The 14,713-nt window shown below is 51.7% G+C and overlaps 1 protein-coding gene across 3 annotated transcripts in view; it reads left to right on the forward strand.

Annotated features, from left to right (window-relative positions):
* Positions 1 to 14,713, forward strand: part of PRKG1 (protein kinase cGMP-dependent 1) — a 370,739-nt gene that overhangs the window by 277,100 nt on the left and 78,926 nt on the right. For all 3 annotated transcript variants that reach the window (XM_032115877.1, XM_032115876.1, XM_032115878.1), the window contains exons 6-7: positions 2,049 to 2,126; positions 5,952 to 6,046. In XM_032115877.1, coding sequence (XP_031971768.1) covers positions 2,049 to 2,126; positions 5,952 to 6,046 — 173 coding nt within the window. The remainder of the gene's footprint in view (positions 1 to 2,048; positions 2,127 to 5,951; positions 6,047 to 14,713) is intronic.

A 14,713-nucleotide genomic window follows, 5' to 3' on the forward strand; every position in this document is an offset into this window, starting at 1 on the left:
GAAGAGCCCTGTGTGGGAATGACTGGGAAGAGCTAGGGGTGGGGATGGCTGGGTGGAATTTATGGGTTGGACAGTGAGGGAACTTGTGGGTGGGAATCGGATACAGCAGCAGGACTGAGACTCAGTTCTGCAGTGGTTGGTGCTGGTGGTAGCTGGTGAGCAAGACCAAGAAATGGGCTTTTAAGAAGCAGGTTTATCATGTTAAACTGCCCAGAAATACCATTAAAGGTAAATAAAAAAAATAAAATACCGTTAAATGAATGGTATTTTAATGGTATTTTAAATAAAAATACCATTATTGTATTTAATGAATATGGATTACCTGTAGTCAATTTGGAAGCCTTTAGCCCAGTATTTTCATTAATTAGATTTTTGGGTGCCTACAAGATTGCATTTGAAGGGATCTGATCCCAGCATCTTCTAAAATCAGGCCCTTCTGAGGAATCTCACCCCCATGGTCAAAAATGTGCACCTTAAATCTGCTCTCCAGAAACACCCCACAAAAGCAATAAAAATCTGCAAGTTTTGTGTCCAGGTCTCCTCCGGGCTTTTTACTTTTTCTCCTTCTTCCCACTCTGGCACATGAAAATAGGGAAAGCTGCGAGTTTTAGATCCTTGGAGTCCTGTCAGGGTCACAGCAACCCACAAAATGTTGTTCCTGAGCCACATCCTCCAGTCCCTTTCCTCAAGAGTGACACGGTGTAATATTCAGGATTTGAGATTCTGATGGAGAACTTTAGTTTTTTTAGTGTATCAATGTCCTGGGGAGTGTGGAAAGTATTAATGACTGCTTTGACTTTGTGATTTTATTTGCCCGGAATTTGTTTAGGATGGTGGAAGCACCCACTCCCTTAACTCTGGATTTTCAGGACCTTCCCTCAATAATTCTGTCCTAGAGCTGCCAGAGATACCTTCTGTTTTTTTAGGATACTTCCTTTTCCTTAATATCCTCATTTGCCAAATGCTCCCAAACCACAGAGTTGTTTTTCCCAGTGACTTTATGTGAGGTTTTGCCTGTTTATTTTCCTGGGAATTCTGTTATCAGTCTGTAAATGGCACCAAAAAGATAAATGTGTAAAGATAAATAAATAAAGGAAATGTCTCAGGCTTAACCAAATTTGAGGATTTGGCTCAATTCCCAATTAATTGTTTTAGCTCCAATCCTTGCTGGTTTATACATACTTTGGGATTAGAAGATCTGCTGGTGAGTGCAGGGCATTTTTGGGGTGATTTTGTCCCAAATTTGGGCTGGGATAGAGCAGACCTGATGCCTCCAGCTCTCCTGGGCACAGTTGAAAAATCCAGTAGACATTTATCCCATGGGAGATGCAGGGGAAGTTGGATGGGAAGCTCTTGGCATCCCCCCAGCCTGATGTTGGATGAATTTGCAGGGGCAGAGCATCTGGGATGAAAATTCCAAGGTTTGGGGGGTCTAAATATCAACTGAGAGTGTTAGTTTAGAAAATATTTGGGTTTCCCGGTGATGTGTAAGTGCACATTGCCTTTGCTGGGGTGACACAAGGGATGAAGATATTTAAGAAATTTGGATGCCAGCATTGTGACACGAATTTAGCAAGGACTATTCCACAAAGTAAGGCAAAACAAAGATTAAACGGCTGTAATAACGGGAGAAGAGCAAAACTTATTTGTTGAATCTAGCAAAGCTGGAAAGCCACCAAAACCAGCACCAGAAAAAAGAAGGAAAAGAAAATTTTAACACCAGACTTTTTAGTGCAGTTTAGTTCGTGTAGCATATTCCCTGTTGGAAATTCCTCTGTCTCGTTGACGTGCTAAAAATAGAGGTGAGGATAATTCATCTGGGCACAAGCTGGCACCAGCACAGCCAGAAGAAAAATGGGCAAGCCACAAACGCTTCCAGTTTAATGATTGTATTCCTCGCCACAGGACAACCTTCAAGTCACAGCCAATGTCAGCCTGGGATAAAATGGGTCCAGGGTGATGTTCTTGCAAAGCTGCCAAACCATGGGCTGGAGAACAGGCTCTGCTTTTATTTGTTCATCTTCATTTGGGTTTTTTTCCTCTTGCAGACTCACTACGAGAGTGGAGAGTACATTATCCGCCAAGGGGCTCGAGGGGACACCTTCTTCATAATCAGCAAAGGAAAGGTGAGTTCACACCCTCCCAGGGCAAGGGGCTCCCCAAACCCCGCTCCAGCCTCTCCCCTTCCCCTCCTGAGGCACAAATGTGGCAGCACTTGACATTTAATTAAACTCCTTGGCTGGGTCAGGAGGGAAGAGTGGCCTGAAGGGCTGGAAGGGCAATCCCCTGCTGGTTTGCACATGCGCTCCCAGGGAACACTTTGGGGCAGAAACTGTTGTTGAGTCTCTGGCTAAATGACCACAAAAACCTCTTTTTTTTTTTTAAGTAAACCCTCAATACTCCATGATTTCTTTGCTAAGCATCCCCCTTCCAAGGCTGGCTTCCAGGCTTCATTCCCATGGCTCTCTCTTCCCCACTTCTCCTAATTCAGTAACAGGAAGGCAGGGATGTCTGGGCTCTCTCCATGGGGAAAAATAAAGGTCTAAATTTCTCTTCCACTGCTCATAGGGAAAATATTTTTGACCTCTTTTCCCATAAAATCCTGATGGGATTTTATAGACCAAGCTTTTTCCTTCCATTCAACAATTATTTCTAATTTTTTTAGCCTGCCTAATACACTCAAGAGACACCTGGCTTCCTTCCACGTAGCAGGATGGAGATTTTGGAGGGAATACACAGTGATTTCCAGCTGCCAACTCGTTTCCCACCATCATCTTCCACTTTCTGGGAGCCAGTCTTCATTGGAAGGGAAAACATGGTCTTTTTCAGATTGATAAAAATTGCATGGAGAAGTTTTTGAAATGAACTTAATCGTAGCCTGCAGAAATCCAAGTTCGTTGGTTTGGTGCCCTTTCACTTCCCTTCACTCAGAAATAATATTCCCTCTTTTCCCACAGTATGGACAATCTGCCTCCCATGTCAAGTGTTTGGAGCCGTGTTGGCCAGGGAGGCTTTTGCCCCACTTGGTCAGGTGAATCCCATCCCTTCCCAGAAGCCACAGAATCCTGGAATGGTTTGGGTGGGAAGGGACCTCAAAGCCCATCCAGTGCCACACAAGGACACCTCCCACTGTCCCAGGCTGCTCCCAGCCCCAATGTCCAGCCTGGCCTTGGGCACTTCCAAGGATCCAGGGGCAGCCCCAGCTGCTCTGGGCACCCTGTGCCAGGGCCTGCCCACCCTCCCAGGGAACAATTCCTTCCCAATATCCCATCCAGCCCTGCCCTCTGGCACTGGGAAGCCATTCCCTGTGTCCTGTCCCTCCATGCCTTGTCCCCAGTCCCTCTCCAGCTCTCCTGGAGCCCCTTTAGGCCCTGCAAGGGTCTCTGAGGTTTCCCTGGAGCCTTCTCCTCTCCAGGTGAGCAGCCCCAGCTCTCCCAGCCTGGCTCCAGAAGGGCTCCAGCCCTGGGAGCAGCTCCGTGGCCTCCTCTGGGCTCATTCCAACATGTCCTCAATCCCCAAAGAAATGTGAAAAGGAAATCCCAGTTGCTGAGCTGCAGCCCTTACCCCTCACCCAGAGGATGGAGAAGACCTCCCATGGCCTTGGCTGTTGCTGCAGAGCCCTGGATTCCTCCTGGAGCAGCTCCTTGGCTTTGTCCCTGGCCTCTGCTCCTTTATCTTGCTGTGACAGCTGCTGGCCAGAAAAAGGGAGCTAAAATAAAACAAGGCACGGGCACTTGCTGAGAAATTCCCAGACTCTCAGCTGGAGCCTGATGGCTTGACAGAAATTCCCACAGGGATAGTTAAATCCTGCCCAGTTTTCTCTTCCAAGCTTATTGCTTTGGGAAAGAGACACCGGTGGCTGATGGATGCATGGGGTTGGAGAGGGTTTCATTTTAATGCCTGATTTAGGACATTGGGTGGATGCAATAATTAATCCATGCTAAGGATGCAGCCCAGGATAGAGCCTCAGCAGTGAAACATGGAATAAATACCAATGAAATACAGGATTTTAGAATCCCTGTGTGCTTCCTGGCAGCTTCTGAAGCTGGACCCCATCCCCCCCCGTGTCCTGTGGTAAAACTTGACCCAGGCAGCTCAGTAAGCCAGGAAAATGCTGGCAGCAGCTCCTGTTCCTGGGATCACAGCTGCAGTGTCTGCAGTCAGCCTGAGCAGCAGCAGGGAGAGCTCCTTAGGGAATCTCTGCCTTGCCTGTCACGTCAGAGTGTCTGGAGTGACAGAATCATGGAATGATCTGGCTTGGGAGGGACCTCAAAGCCCATCCAGTGCCACCCCTGCCATGGGCATGGACACCTCCCACTGTCCCAGGCTGCTCCAAGCCCCAATGTCCAGCCTGGCCTTGGGCACTGCCAGGGATCCAGGGGCAGCCCCAGCTGCTCTGGGCACCCTGTGCCAGGGCCTGCCCACCCTCCCAGGGAACAATTCCTTCCCAATATCCCATCCAGCCCTGCCCTCTGGCACTCTGAACCCATTCCCTGTGTCCTGGCACTCCAGGCCTTTCTCCAAAGTCCCTCTCCAACTCTCTTGTACCTTTAGGCACTGGAATTCTGCTCTAAGGTCTCCCTAAAGCCTTCTCTTCTCCAGGCTGATGTGAGCAGAGATTATTTTTTACATTTCTGAGCCCATCACTCCTCTCAGAAAGACTTCTGCTCTGTTTTCTCCCAGCCCACCCTCCACTGATAATTCTTTCAGGACCAAGATCCTTTTCCCCTTGTTCCCTGTCAGCTCCATCCACCCCACTTGACCCCACTCCTGAGCTTGTTTAGTTTATTTATTTTCACTTGTTTCCCCAAGTCCCAGCAAGCAGAAATCAAAGTGAGTTCCAAACATGCTGTGGACAGGAATGTGTGGAATAATAATGGATGGAAATGGCTCATTCCCTTCTGCTTGGGAAGTGCTGCTGCTCCATCCCCTGCCTTTATCCAGAGGCAGCGTGGGCCTTGCTGGGCCGTTTTCCACCCTTTTCCCTTTAGGATCCACAGTGTGGCACCAATTGAATGCAGGTTCCCCACGGGAGCCTGGCTCAGAGCTTTGAACCTGGTGGAAGTCACACTGCCCTAATCCCTGAACGCTCTTTGCTTGGGATCAGTGGAAGTCGTGGAAAAAGGGCTGAAATCTGCATTGAAATTCCCTTTGTTTGTCCAGGGGCGTTCCTGGCTCATCCATCCCACATTCCCTGCCGTTCCATGAGGCAGTGCCGGTGTTCAGTGCCCTGTGCTGCTCATTAATGACTCAGACCCGCTGGTTCTGCCACCCCTTAAAGAGCTGGGACAAGGTGCAGGCCACAAGTGGAAATTTAACCGAGAAACTGCACCGGGATAGCACTGAATCCAAAAGGATGTGCCTGACATCGCACATTTTGGGTTGGGAGTTTCCATGTGCAAAAGCTCTGATTAAAAAGATGGAAAGATTGGATTTCTGCTCCAGCTGGAGTTGTCCCCTCCCTGAATTGGAGAGAGAGCAGAGCCAGCCTTTGTCCTGTGATGCCCCAAACTGCTTCACTTCAGCTGTGTCCAGATGGAGGTGATTTATGTTATTCCTGTCCCTCCAGGGAGATTGGGAATGCTGGGAATCATGTGGAACGGAGCTAACGGAAGCCTAGGCCATGTGTCTGACCAAGGCACAGCAAATTTTTGGGATTTCATTCTCCTGTGACTGTGCTTGTGCAGCCAACTCCACGTTTAGAGTTAAAAACATTCCCAAAAATCCAAAGCCGTGTGTTTTTGCCGGAGTAGTGGAAAACCACTGCTCATTTGCTTGGATGGGTGGTTGGCGATGCCGAGGGAAAAGTGCAGGACTCTGGGGAATTACGTGGTTCCCAGAGGAGCTTTTCCTGAGAGATCCAGGAGGTGACAAATTCCCCTCTGAACAAAGAGGTTTCAGTTGTTAATTCAAAGTTCCCTGAATCCCGTGGGGCTTTGGCTTTTCCACAGGTGAACGTTACCCGGGAGGACTCTCCCAGCGAAGATCCCGTCTTTCTCCGCACTCTGGGGAAGGGGGATTGGTTTGGAGAGAAAGCCCTCCAAGGGTAAGTGCTCCTTATGAAGTAGTTCTTGAATTTTGATATTTTCTCCAGGATTTTTGCAGCTTTCAGGTGGTTCTGGCCACTTGGGAAGAGGTTGGGAGTGGATTGATTCTTTTGGAGTCACTGGATTTGTGCCGGAAGTGGGAAATGGGGTTTGTTCTGCACTTGAGCAGCCAAATGTAGACCTTCCCTTGCTTGTGGACATCAAAAATTAGTTTGACTTCATGCTTTCTTCCCCAAACATCCATTGGAAGCTCAAAGAGTTTGATGTTTGCAGCTCTGGAGTGTTATTCCTGTATGAAAAAGGATAATCGTGGTCATCCTGATGGGGGGATGGCTGAAGGCAAGGCAGTTTGGGGGGTTTAAATTCTCTTGCTGTATTTCTGTGGGATTTTGGAGGTGGAAGTTGGATGTGAGTGACCACTTTTATATAAACATTTTCCTTTGGGGATAAGCTAAAAGAGGAGAAGCTGCAAATGCATATTCAGCAGGTGATTATTATAAAAATTGGCTTTATTAAGGCAGGAATTGGGGACACTCATTCATCTTCATGGACAAACATCTTTTCCTAGGGGTTTATCTGCATGACAGAGCTCTTGGGCTTTTTTTTGGGATGCTGTGGTAACGAGGTCGATCCCTCCTCTCCCACCCTTCTCCCAAATAAAAGGTGGCAGAATATTCAAAGGCTGAATTTCCTGGCACCTCTTGGCAGCCAGAGACATATCAAGCACAAACCTCAAGTCTACAAATCTCTACCTGAATTACAAAATATTGTGGTTATTAAACAAATATCCTGATTTTGATTCCATCCCCTCACAGCCCTGGTGACCCAGAGCATCCCCATGCTGGGAATTCCTCGGCATCTCAAATGCAGTAGTTTGAGATTGGTTCATTGACAATACTTGGCTGCATATATTTGAACATTCAATAAAGAAATGGAAACTTAATTATTGAGAGCACGTTCTCCATATCAGGGAAAGGACAATCCTGCATCCCTGGCAGTGCCCAAGGCCAGGCTGGACACTGGGGCTTGGAGCAGCCTGGGACAGTGGAAGGTGTCCCTGCCCATGGCACTGGATGAACTTTAGGGTCCCTTCCAACCCAAACCCATTCCATGATCATTTTTTTGCTAGAGAGGTGGAATTCCTCCAGAACCATCCCTCCAGTTTGCTGCTAATCGCAGGAGTCCGACAGGGAGATTTAAATGGAATAATGGGAAAGTATAGTAATGTAAACATCTAGCAGCTCGATAAATTGCTAATTAATGAGTGTCAGGATTGGGTGAGACATCCCTGTTCAGCCACTTGGGAAACCTTTAGGATGACTCCACTGCTGTAAAATACAGCTATGGCTGAGAGCTTGAGATAAAACAGAATTTTTACTCTATTTTCTTTCCTTTTTCATCTTTGATTAATTTTTTAAAACTTTACGAGGGCCCTTAGCAATACTTGGAATCCCAGGTTGGAATGGACCTTACAGACCAAGGGACACCTTCCCCTGGACTTTATTAAATCCTGGGATTTCATGTGTGTAGAATAAAACAACAGCTAAAACCCATCTCTTCATTAGGCTAGAAAATGATCCTGAAATGCAGCCTAGCAGGAGCTGGGATAACAAATCCCTCCCCACAATATGTCCCTGACGGATCCATCGGGGGCTGATGGGCGTTATCCCATTTGCCATGCTCACGGCAGATGGCACCCATTAGTTCCCAGTATCCCATTTCACACCGGCAGAACAAGCCATGAAATGATGATCCACATCCTCTCCCAGTGCCCCTCGTACCTCCCTGGCTAATTGGAGGCAGCAGATGGGTAATTTGCAGCCTAGCACGACATAATCCAGGGTGCTCCAGAGTCAGGTGATGTTTTCTTCATTGCAAAGAAAACATTTGATAGGGCTGGTGACAAGAATTATTTCTGTCAGAATTATTTCTTTTTCCTTCAGATCGGCACAGGGAGATAACTGAGTGCAGCTCAGGTACTGAACTCAGTGGTAACTCAGTGTGGATAACTCTGTGTGGCTCAGGTACTGAAACTGGCTGAGAAATCAGGGGGTGCTGCCTTGCTGGCCTCACACAGCTGGATCTTGCTCCAGAACATCTGGAGCACACCTCAGCCCCTTCCAGAGGGGATGTTTTGGGAGCAGCCATCCATCCCATTGGATGGAAAACGTGGTTTAGACTGGTGGGGAGTCTTGAGACAGAAAATAATGGGGGGAGAAAAGAGGATGGAGAACAAATCTTTAGGAAAATGAAGGTTCTGAGCAGCCTGGGATAATGGAAGGTGTCCCTGCTTAAGGCAGGGGGTGGAATGGGATGGGCTTTAAGGCCCCTTCCAACCCAAACCAGTCTGGGATTCCATGAATGCCTCTTTCCTGCTGCAAATTCCATCATACATTGGACTTACACAGGGCTGGTGGTTTGGGTTTGGGTGGTGGTTGGCTGTGGGTTTCACCCAGTTTTGGGATCCAGGAGGAGCTCTAGACCCAGAGCAGGGGCACAGGGCAGGGGGTTGATGTTTGGAGAGGTGGTGATGGAGCAGGAGAGGGAGGGGTTTGATGGAAATATTCACAGTTCAGTTCCTAAGGCTTTGACCAAACTGGCCAAGTCTTGAAGGCCAGCTGGGATTTTATGGTGAGTGCTTGGCTTGCTAAAAAAGAGGTCCCTAAACACTCCTGGGCAGTGGCAACAGAGGAAGAATTCAGGTGGGTAGCCCAAGCTGAAGCTGAGACAGGGCCTTCACAACATCTGTGTGTCCACTGGATGTGCTGAAGTATAAATGTGAATGTGAGGGGTGCGTCCTACTGGGAAAAGCAATGGGAATACAGGTGATTTAAACCTACAGGAACAGCACAAAGTTATAACAAACATATTCCACATGATAGCATGAAAACAGCAGCTGGTTTAAGGCTGTTTCGTTGGATTTCTAGGAGGAGATTTCTAATGCTGTTTTATTCTGAAAACAGCTGAGCTTGTTCATTTGCCCATGTGGGCTGTCCTGGAAAATAATGAAGTTATTTGCTCTGCAGGGAAGGACCTGGGGGACACCGAGCTGTCCCTGAGCCAGCAGAGTGTCCTGGGGGTCCTGGGGGACACCGAGCTGTCCCTGAGCCTGCAGAGTGTCCTGGGGGTCCTGGGGGACACTGAGCTGTCCCTGAGCCAGCAGAGTGTCCTGGGGGTCCTGGGGGACACTGAGCTGTCCCTGAGCCTGCAGAGTGTCCTGGGGGTCCTGGGGGACACCGAGCTGTCCCTGAGCCTGCAGAGTGTCTTGGGGGTCCTGGGGGACACCGAGCTGTCCCTGAGCCTGCAGAGTGTCCTGGGGGTCCTGGGGGACACCGAGCTGTCCCTGAGCCAGCAGAGTGTCCTGGGGCCAAGGAGGCCGATGGGATCCTGGGGGCAGCAGGACAGAAGAGCATTCCCAGCAGGGCAGGGAGGGATCCTGCCCCTCTGGGCAGCCCTGGAGGCACCTCTGGAGTGCTGTGTCCAGCCCTGGCTCCTCAGCACAGCAGGGCCAGGGAGCTCCTGGAGCGGGGCCGGCGGAGGCTGCGCAGCTGAGGAAGGGCCTGGAGCATCTCCGTGCCCAGCACAGGCTGAGGGAGCCGGGGCTGCTCAGCCTCGAGAGGAGCCCCAGCTGAGAGGGGCCCTCAGCCCTGGCTGTCCCTGGCTGCAGGGAGGGCTCCGAGCAGGGCCCGGGCTCTGCTCCGGGGCCCAGCAATGGCACCAGAGCACCGGGCAGGGCCTGAGCCCAGCAATTGCCCTGCCCAGGAGGCAGAACTGCTGCCCTGGGCAGTGCCCAGCCCTGAGCACATTGGCCACAGAGGCTCTGGGCTCTCCTCCCTGGGGCTGTTGCAGAGCTGTGTGCACACAGTGCTGTGCCTGTGCTCCGCGATGGCCCTGCTGGAGCTGGGAGGTGCCACCAGGTGCCCTCTGTGCTCCCTGCAGCCTGAGCCCTCCTGTGACTGGTGTGAATTATTTTAAGGCATGGCATATGGAAAAGGTGTGGGAATTTGGGAAGCTGTCCCTCCAGCAGGGTCATGGCAGGTCAGCTCATGGATGGAACTGCTGGAGGAAGCTCCTGTTTGATACCGAGAGCCCCAGGCAAAGAGTGCCCTCCGCTCATCCTGCTTCTCATAAAGACTAAAATACACATTTTTTGATTGATTCTTTGCAAAATGTGTTTGTGGTGTGTAGGGGGAAGAAGGAATTGTGGTCTTTGGGTTGCGCAGGAGGTGCTGTGCCCTGATGACCCCAGCAGTGATATCTGAGCTGTTGGGACCGATTTATATCTGATTTTTTGTTACATTCTTGATGGTCTGAAAATGAGAATGGTGGTAGCTGTCCCTCATGGGACAACACAACTACTTCCAAGAAATTTTGTGCTATTTCCCATTTACGTCCCCACCTCTGGAAGTTATTTTCGCTAAGTTAGAGAAATCAGCTCTCCTCTAGCTGTCCCACATCCCTGGGGCATGATTTGTGCCTTGCTAATTTCCTGGAAGAGTAAAATCATATCCATGGCTATGGGTATGAGTGTCAGGGGCCAATCTGTGTGCTGACCATTCCAGAAACCTGATACCGTATTTCCCTCCTGGAACAGTGGGAGTTGCTGTGATGGATGTTGACATCAGTGACCAGAAAAGCATGGGAATGCACATGGGAAATATTAAATCAGGAATATTCCAATCAGGATTGTAGCTGGTGCTGTCAGAGCTCTGTTCAGTCAGAAATTAATGTCGGAACTGAATTTAATGCCAAAAGCTTTTTAAGAGCCTGAGAGGGAGACATCAATAAAAGTAGGACTTTGTTTCTTTTTTTTATAGAGGTGTTTTTCTTGAGTCAGACTCCAGAATTAATTGGTTTTTATTAGATCTCTATTAACTCTCCAAGAGGTGCTGGGATCACCCCACTCCTGCTCCTCTTCTCCCTGCTCTAACTCCCACTTTCCTTCTGTGTCCCTCAGTGATGCCACTGCTGGACTGACCTGACCTTTCCATTGCTCCTTTTCCCAGGGAATAACTGAATCACCCAGTGTTTCTTTGAAAACCTCAGAACCAAAACCTGGAAGCCTTTGGTGTGCCCCATCTTGCTGCCCTGCTCTCTCCTGTCTTGCCTTCTCCAGCTTTTTTCAGGTTTCTTGGCTGTCCTGGAAAGGAGTCCTTCTCCTTCTTCTCCTTCTTCTCCTTCTTCTCCTTCTTCTCCTTCTTCTTCTCCTTCTTCTCCTCCTCCTCCTTCTTCTCCTCCTTCTTCTCCTCCTCCTCCTCCTCCTTCTTCTCCTCCTCCTCCTCCTCGTCCTCCTCCTCGTCCTCCTCCTCGTCCTCCTCGTCCTCCTCCTCCTCCTCCTCATCCTCCTCCTCCTCCTCGTCCTCCTCCTCCTCCTCCTTGTCCTCCTCCTCCTCCTCCTCGTCCTCCTCGTCCTCCTCCTCCTCGTCCTCCTCCTCGTCCTCCTCCTCCTCGTCCTCCTCCTCGTCCTCCTCCTCCTCCTCGCCCTCCTCCTCGTCCTCCTCGTCCTCCTCCTCGTCCTCCTCCTCCTCGTCCTCCTCCTCGTCCTCCTCCTCCTCCTCGTCCTCCTCCTCGTCCTCCTCGTCCTCGTCCTCCTCGTCCTCGTCCTCCTCGTCCTCCTCCTCGTCCTCGTCCTCCTCCTCGTCCTCGTCCTCGTCCTCCTCCTCGTCCTCGTCCTCCTCGTCCTCCTCGTCCTCCTCCTTGTCCTCCTCGTCCTCCTCGTCCTCCTCCTCGTCCTCGTCCTCGTCCTCCTCCTCGTCCTCATCCTCCTCCTCCTCCTCCTCGTCCTCGTCCTCCTCCTCGTCCTCATCCTCCTCCTCCTCCTCCTCGTCCTCGTCCTCCTCCTCGTCCTCGTCCTCCTCCTCCTCCTCCTCGTCCTCCTCCTCCTCCTCCTCCTCCTCCTCCTCCTCGTCCTCCTCCTCGTCCTCCTCCTCGTCCTCCTCCTCGTCCTCCTCCTCGTCCTCCTCCTCGTCCTCCTCGTCCTCCTCGTCCTCGTCCTCCTCCTCCTCCTCCTCGTCCTCCTCGTCCTCCTCCTCCTCCTCCTCGTCCTCCTCCTCCTCGTCCTCCTCCTCGTCCTCCTCCTCGTCCTCCTCCTCGTCCTCCTCCTCCTCCTCCTCCTCCTCCTCGTCCTCCTCCTCCTCCTCCTCCTCCTCGTCCTCCTCCTCCTCGTCCTCCTCGTCCTCCTCGTCCTCCTCGTCCTCCTCCTCATCCTCCTCCTCCTCGTCCTCCTCCTCGTCCTCCTCCTCGTCCTCCTCCTCCTCCTCCTCCTCCTCCTCCTCCTCCTCCTCGTCCTCCTCCTCCTCCTCCTCGTCCTCCTCCTCCTCCTCGTCCTCCTCGTCCTCCTCCTGGTCCTCGTCCTCCTCGTCCTCCTCCTCCTCGTCCTCCTCCTCGTCCTCCTCCTCGTCCTCCTCCTCCTCCTCCTCCTCCTCCTCCTCCTCCTCCTCCTCCTCGTCCTCCTCCTCCTCCTCGTCCTCCTCGTCCTCCTCCTCCTCCTCGTCCTCCTCGTCCTCCTCCTCCTCCTCCTCGTCCTCCTCGTCCTCCTCCTCCTCGTCCTCCTCGTCCTCCTCGTCCTCCTCGTCCTCCTCCTCGTCCTCCTCCTCGTCCTCGTCCTCCTCCTCCTCCTCCTCCTCGTCCTCCTCGTCCTCCTCGTCCTACTCCTCCTCCTCCTCCTCCTCGTCCTCCTCCTCGTCCTCCTCCTCGTCCTCCTCCTCCTCCTCGTCCTCCTCCTCCTCCTCCTCCTCGTCCTCCTCCTCCTCCTCGTCCTCCTCGTCCTCCTCGTCCTCCTCCTCGTCCTCCTCCTCCTCCTCGTCCTCCTCCTCCTCCTCGTCCTCCTCGTCCTCCTCGTCCTCCTCCTCCTCGTCCTCCTCCTCCTCGTCCTCCTCCTCCTCCTCCTCCTCCTCCTTGTCCTCCTCGTCCTCCTCGTCCTCCTCCTCCTCCTCCTCGTCCTCTTCGTCCTCCTCCTCCTCATCCTCCTCCTCGTCCTCCTCCTCGTCCTCGTCCTCCTCGTCCTCCTCGTCCTCCTCCTCCTCCTCCTCCTCGTCCTCCTCCTCCTCGTCCTCCTCCTCCTCGTCCTCCTCCTCCTCCTCCTCCTCCTCCTCGTCCTCCTCGTCCTCCTCGTCCTCCTCGTCCTCGTCCTCCTCCTCCTCCTCCTCCTCGTCCTCCTCCTCCTCCTCGTCCTCCTCCTCCTCCTCCTCCTCGTCCTCCTCCTCCTCTTCCTCGTCCTCTTCGTCCTCCTCCTCCTCATCCTCCTCCTCGTCCTCCTCCTCGTCCTCGTCCTCGTCCTCCTCGTCCTCGTCCTCCTCCTCCTCGTCCTCCTCCTCCTCCTCCTCCCCCCCCTTCCCCTCTTCAGCTTTTGTGGGCAGAATCCTTTTCTGATGTCCTTGGACTGAACTTCCCAGGAATAGTAAGGGTTATATTCCATTTTCATCAGACACCTTCCTTGCCATCCCCTGCTCCCACTAAAACTTTCCCTCCTGCTGCCCGATGAACCTCATTGTCCTGAATTTTCCAGGGAAAGGAGAGTGGAATGGAGGATTGGAAATATTTATCACTCTGGGACACAGAGGCAGACGCACAAGTGTACATGTGGCAGGAGTTTCATCTCAGGGTGAGATTTCCAGAGAGATTTATATGAATAAAAGATACTTTTATCCTATAGGAAAATACCATTTTAATTCCTGTTTCTCCAGGCAGAACCACAGTTCCTTCTGTTGCGATCCCTGTGTTTGGGGAACAGGCATCCAACCACCAAAAAGTGTTGGGGAAGGGCCTGGGAAGCAGCAAAATTCCGGTGTAGGAAAGCAGATGGAATTTGTGATGGGAAAGGGCTGGAAAAAGGGGCTGTGGGGTGGAAGGACACTGAGGAAAGGGTCCCTCCTGGGGCGACTCCTCTTGGCATGATGCGATTCCTTGATCACAATGCAGAGACATTCCCTATTCCCATTCCAGCCCAGTTTGGAGAAGTAGAAGAGGGAACTAAAAGCGGCCACGGGGAAGGAATACAGTCCAGGATAGTGCAGGATAATGCAGTTTTCCAGCCAGGCGCCCCCTGGAGATGGAGATGCAGCCATGGTGCAGAGGCCACCATAAAACTGAAGGAGTGCTTCCAGTGTTGGTAGGCAGTAAAATGAATAAAAACAGCCCAGAGAGAACAAATAAACCCAACCTTATAACTCTGGCTAAGTGAGAAGCATTTTTTGCCAGCCCTGTTGCTAAATAATGGGGGTTTTTCCATAAATCCGGGATGGTTTTGCCCTTTCCCCAACACCTGCACCCTCTGTGTGTCCCAGGGACTGTGGATCCGACACACGGTCTCCAAGGACCGGCTGGAATTTTTGTCATCCATTGTCTCAGCTGCTTTTCACACTTCTTGCAAGCACTGAGTGATTTCAGAAGACTTTTCAGCCTTTATTTCCCTTTCTCTGCCAGGGAGCCAGGCCTGATGGGTTTGGATCCACCGCCCTGAGGCGCAGGAAGCTTTTCCAGGCTTTGGGAAAGCTGTCAGCAATTCCCTGAAACAAAACCCTCCCAGAGGCTTTGGAGGGCAAGAGCTCCAAAGCTGGGACAGCTGCCAAGTGAGGGGGCAGAGTGACCCTGGGCTGGTGTCACCATCTGCTCCCCTCGGGGCTGGAGCTCTTCCTGCAGGGATCCAACCTTGCCTTGGAGAGGTG

The sequence above is a fragment of the Corvus moneduloides genome, chromosome 8, assembly GCF_009650955.1.
Source record: "Corvus moneduloides isolate bCorMon1 chromosome 8, bCorMon1.pri, whole genome shotgun sequence".
Lineage (NCBI taxonomy): Eukaryota > Metazoa > Chordata > Aves > Passeriformes > Corvidae > Corvus > Corvus moneduloides.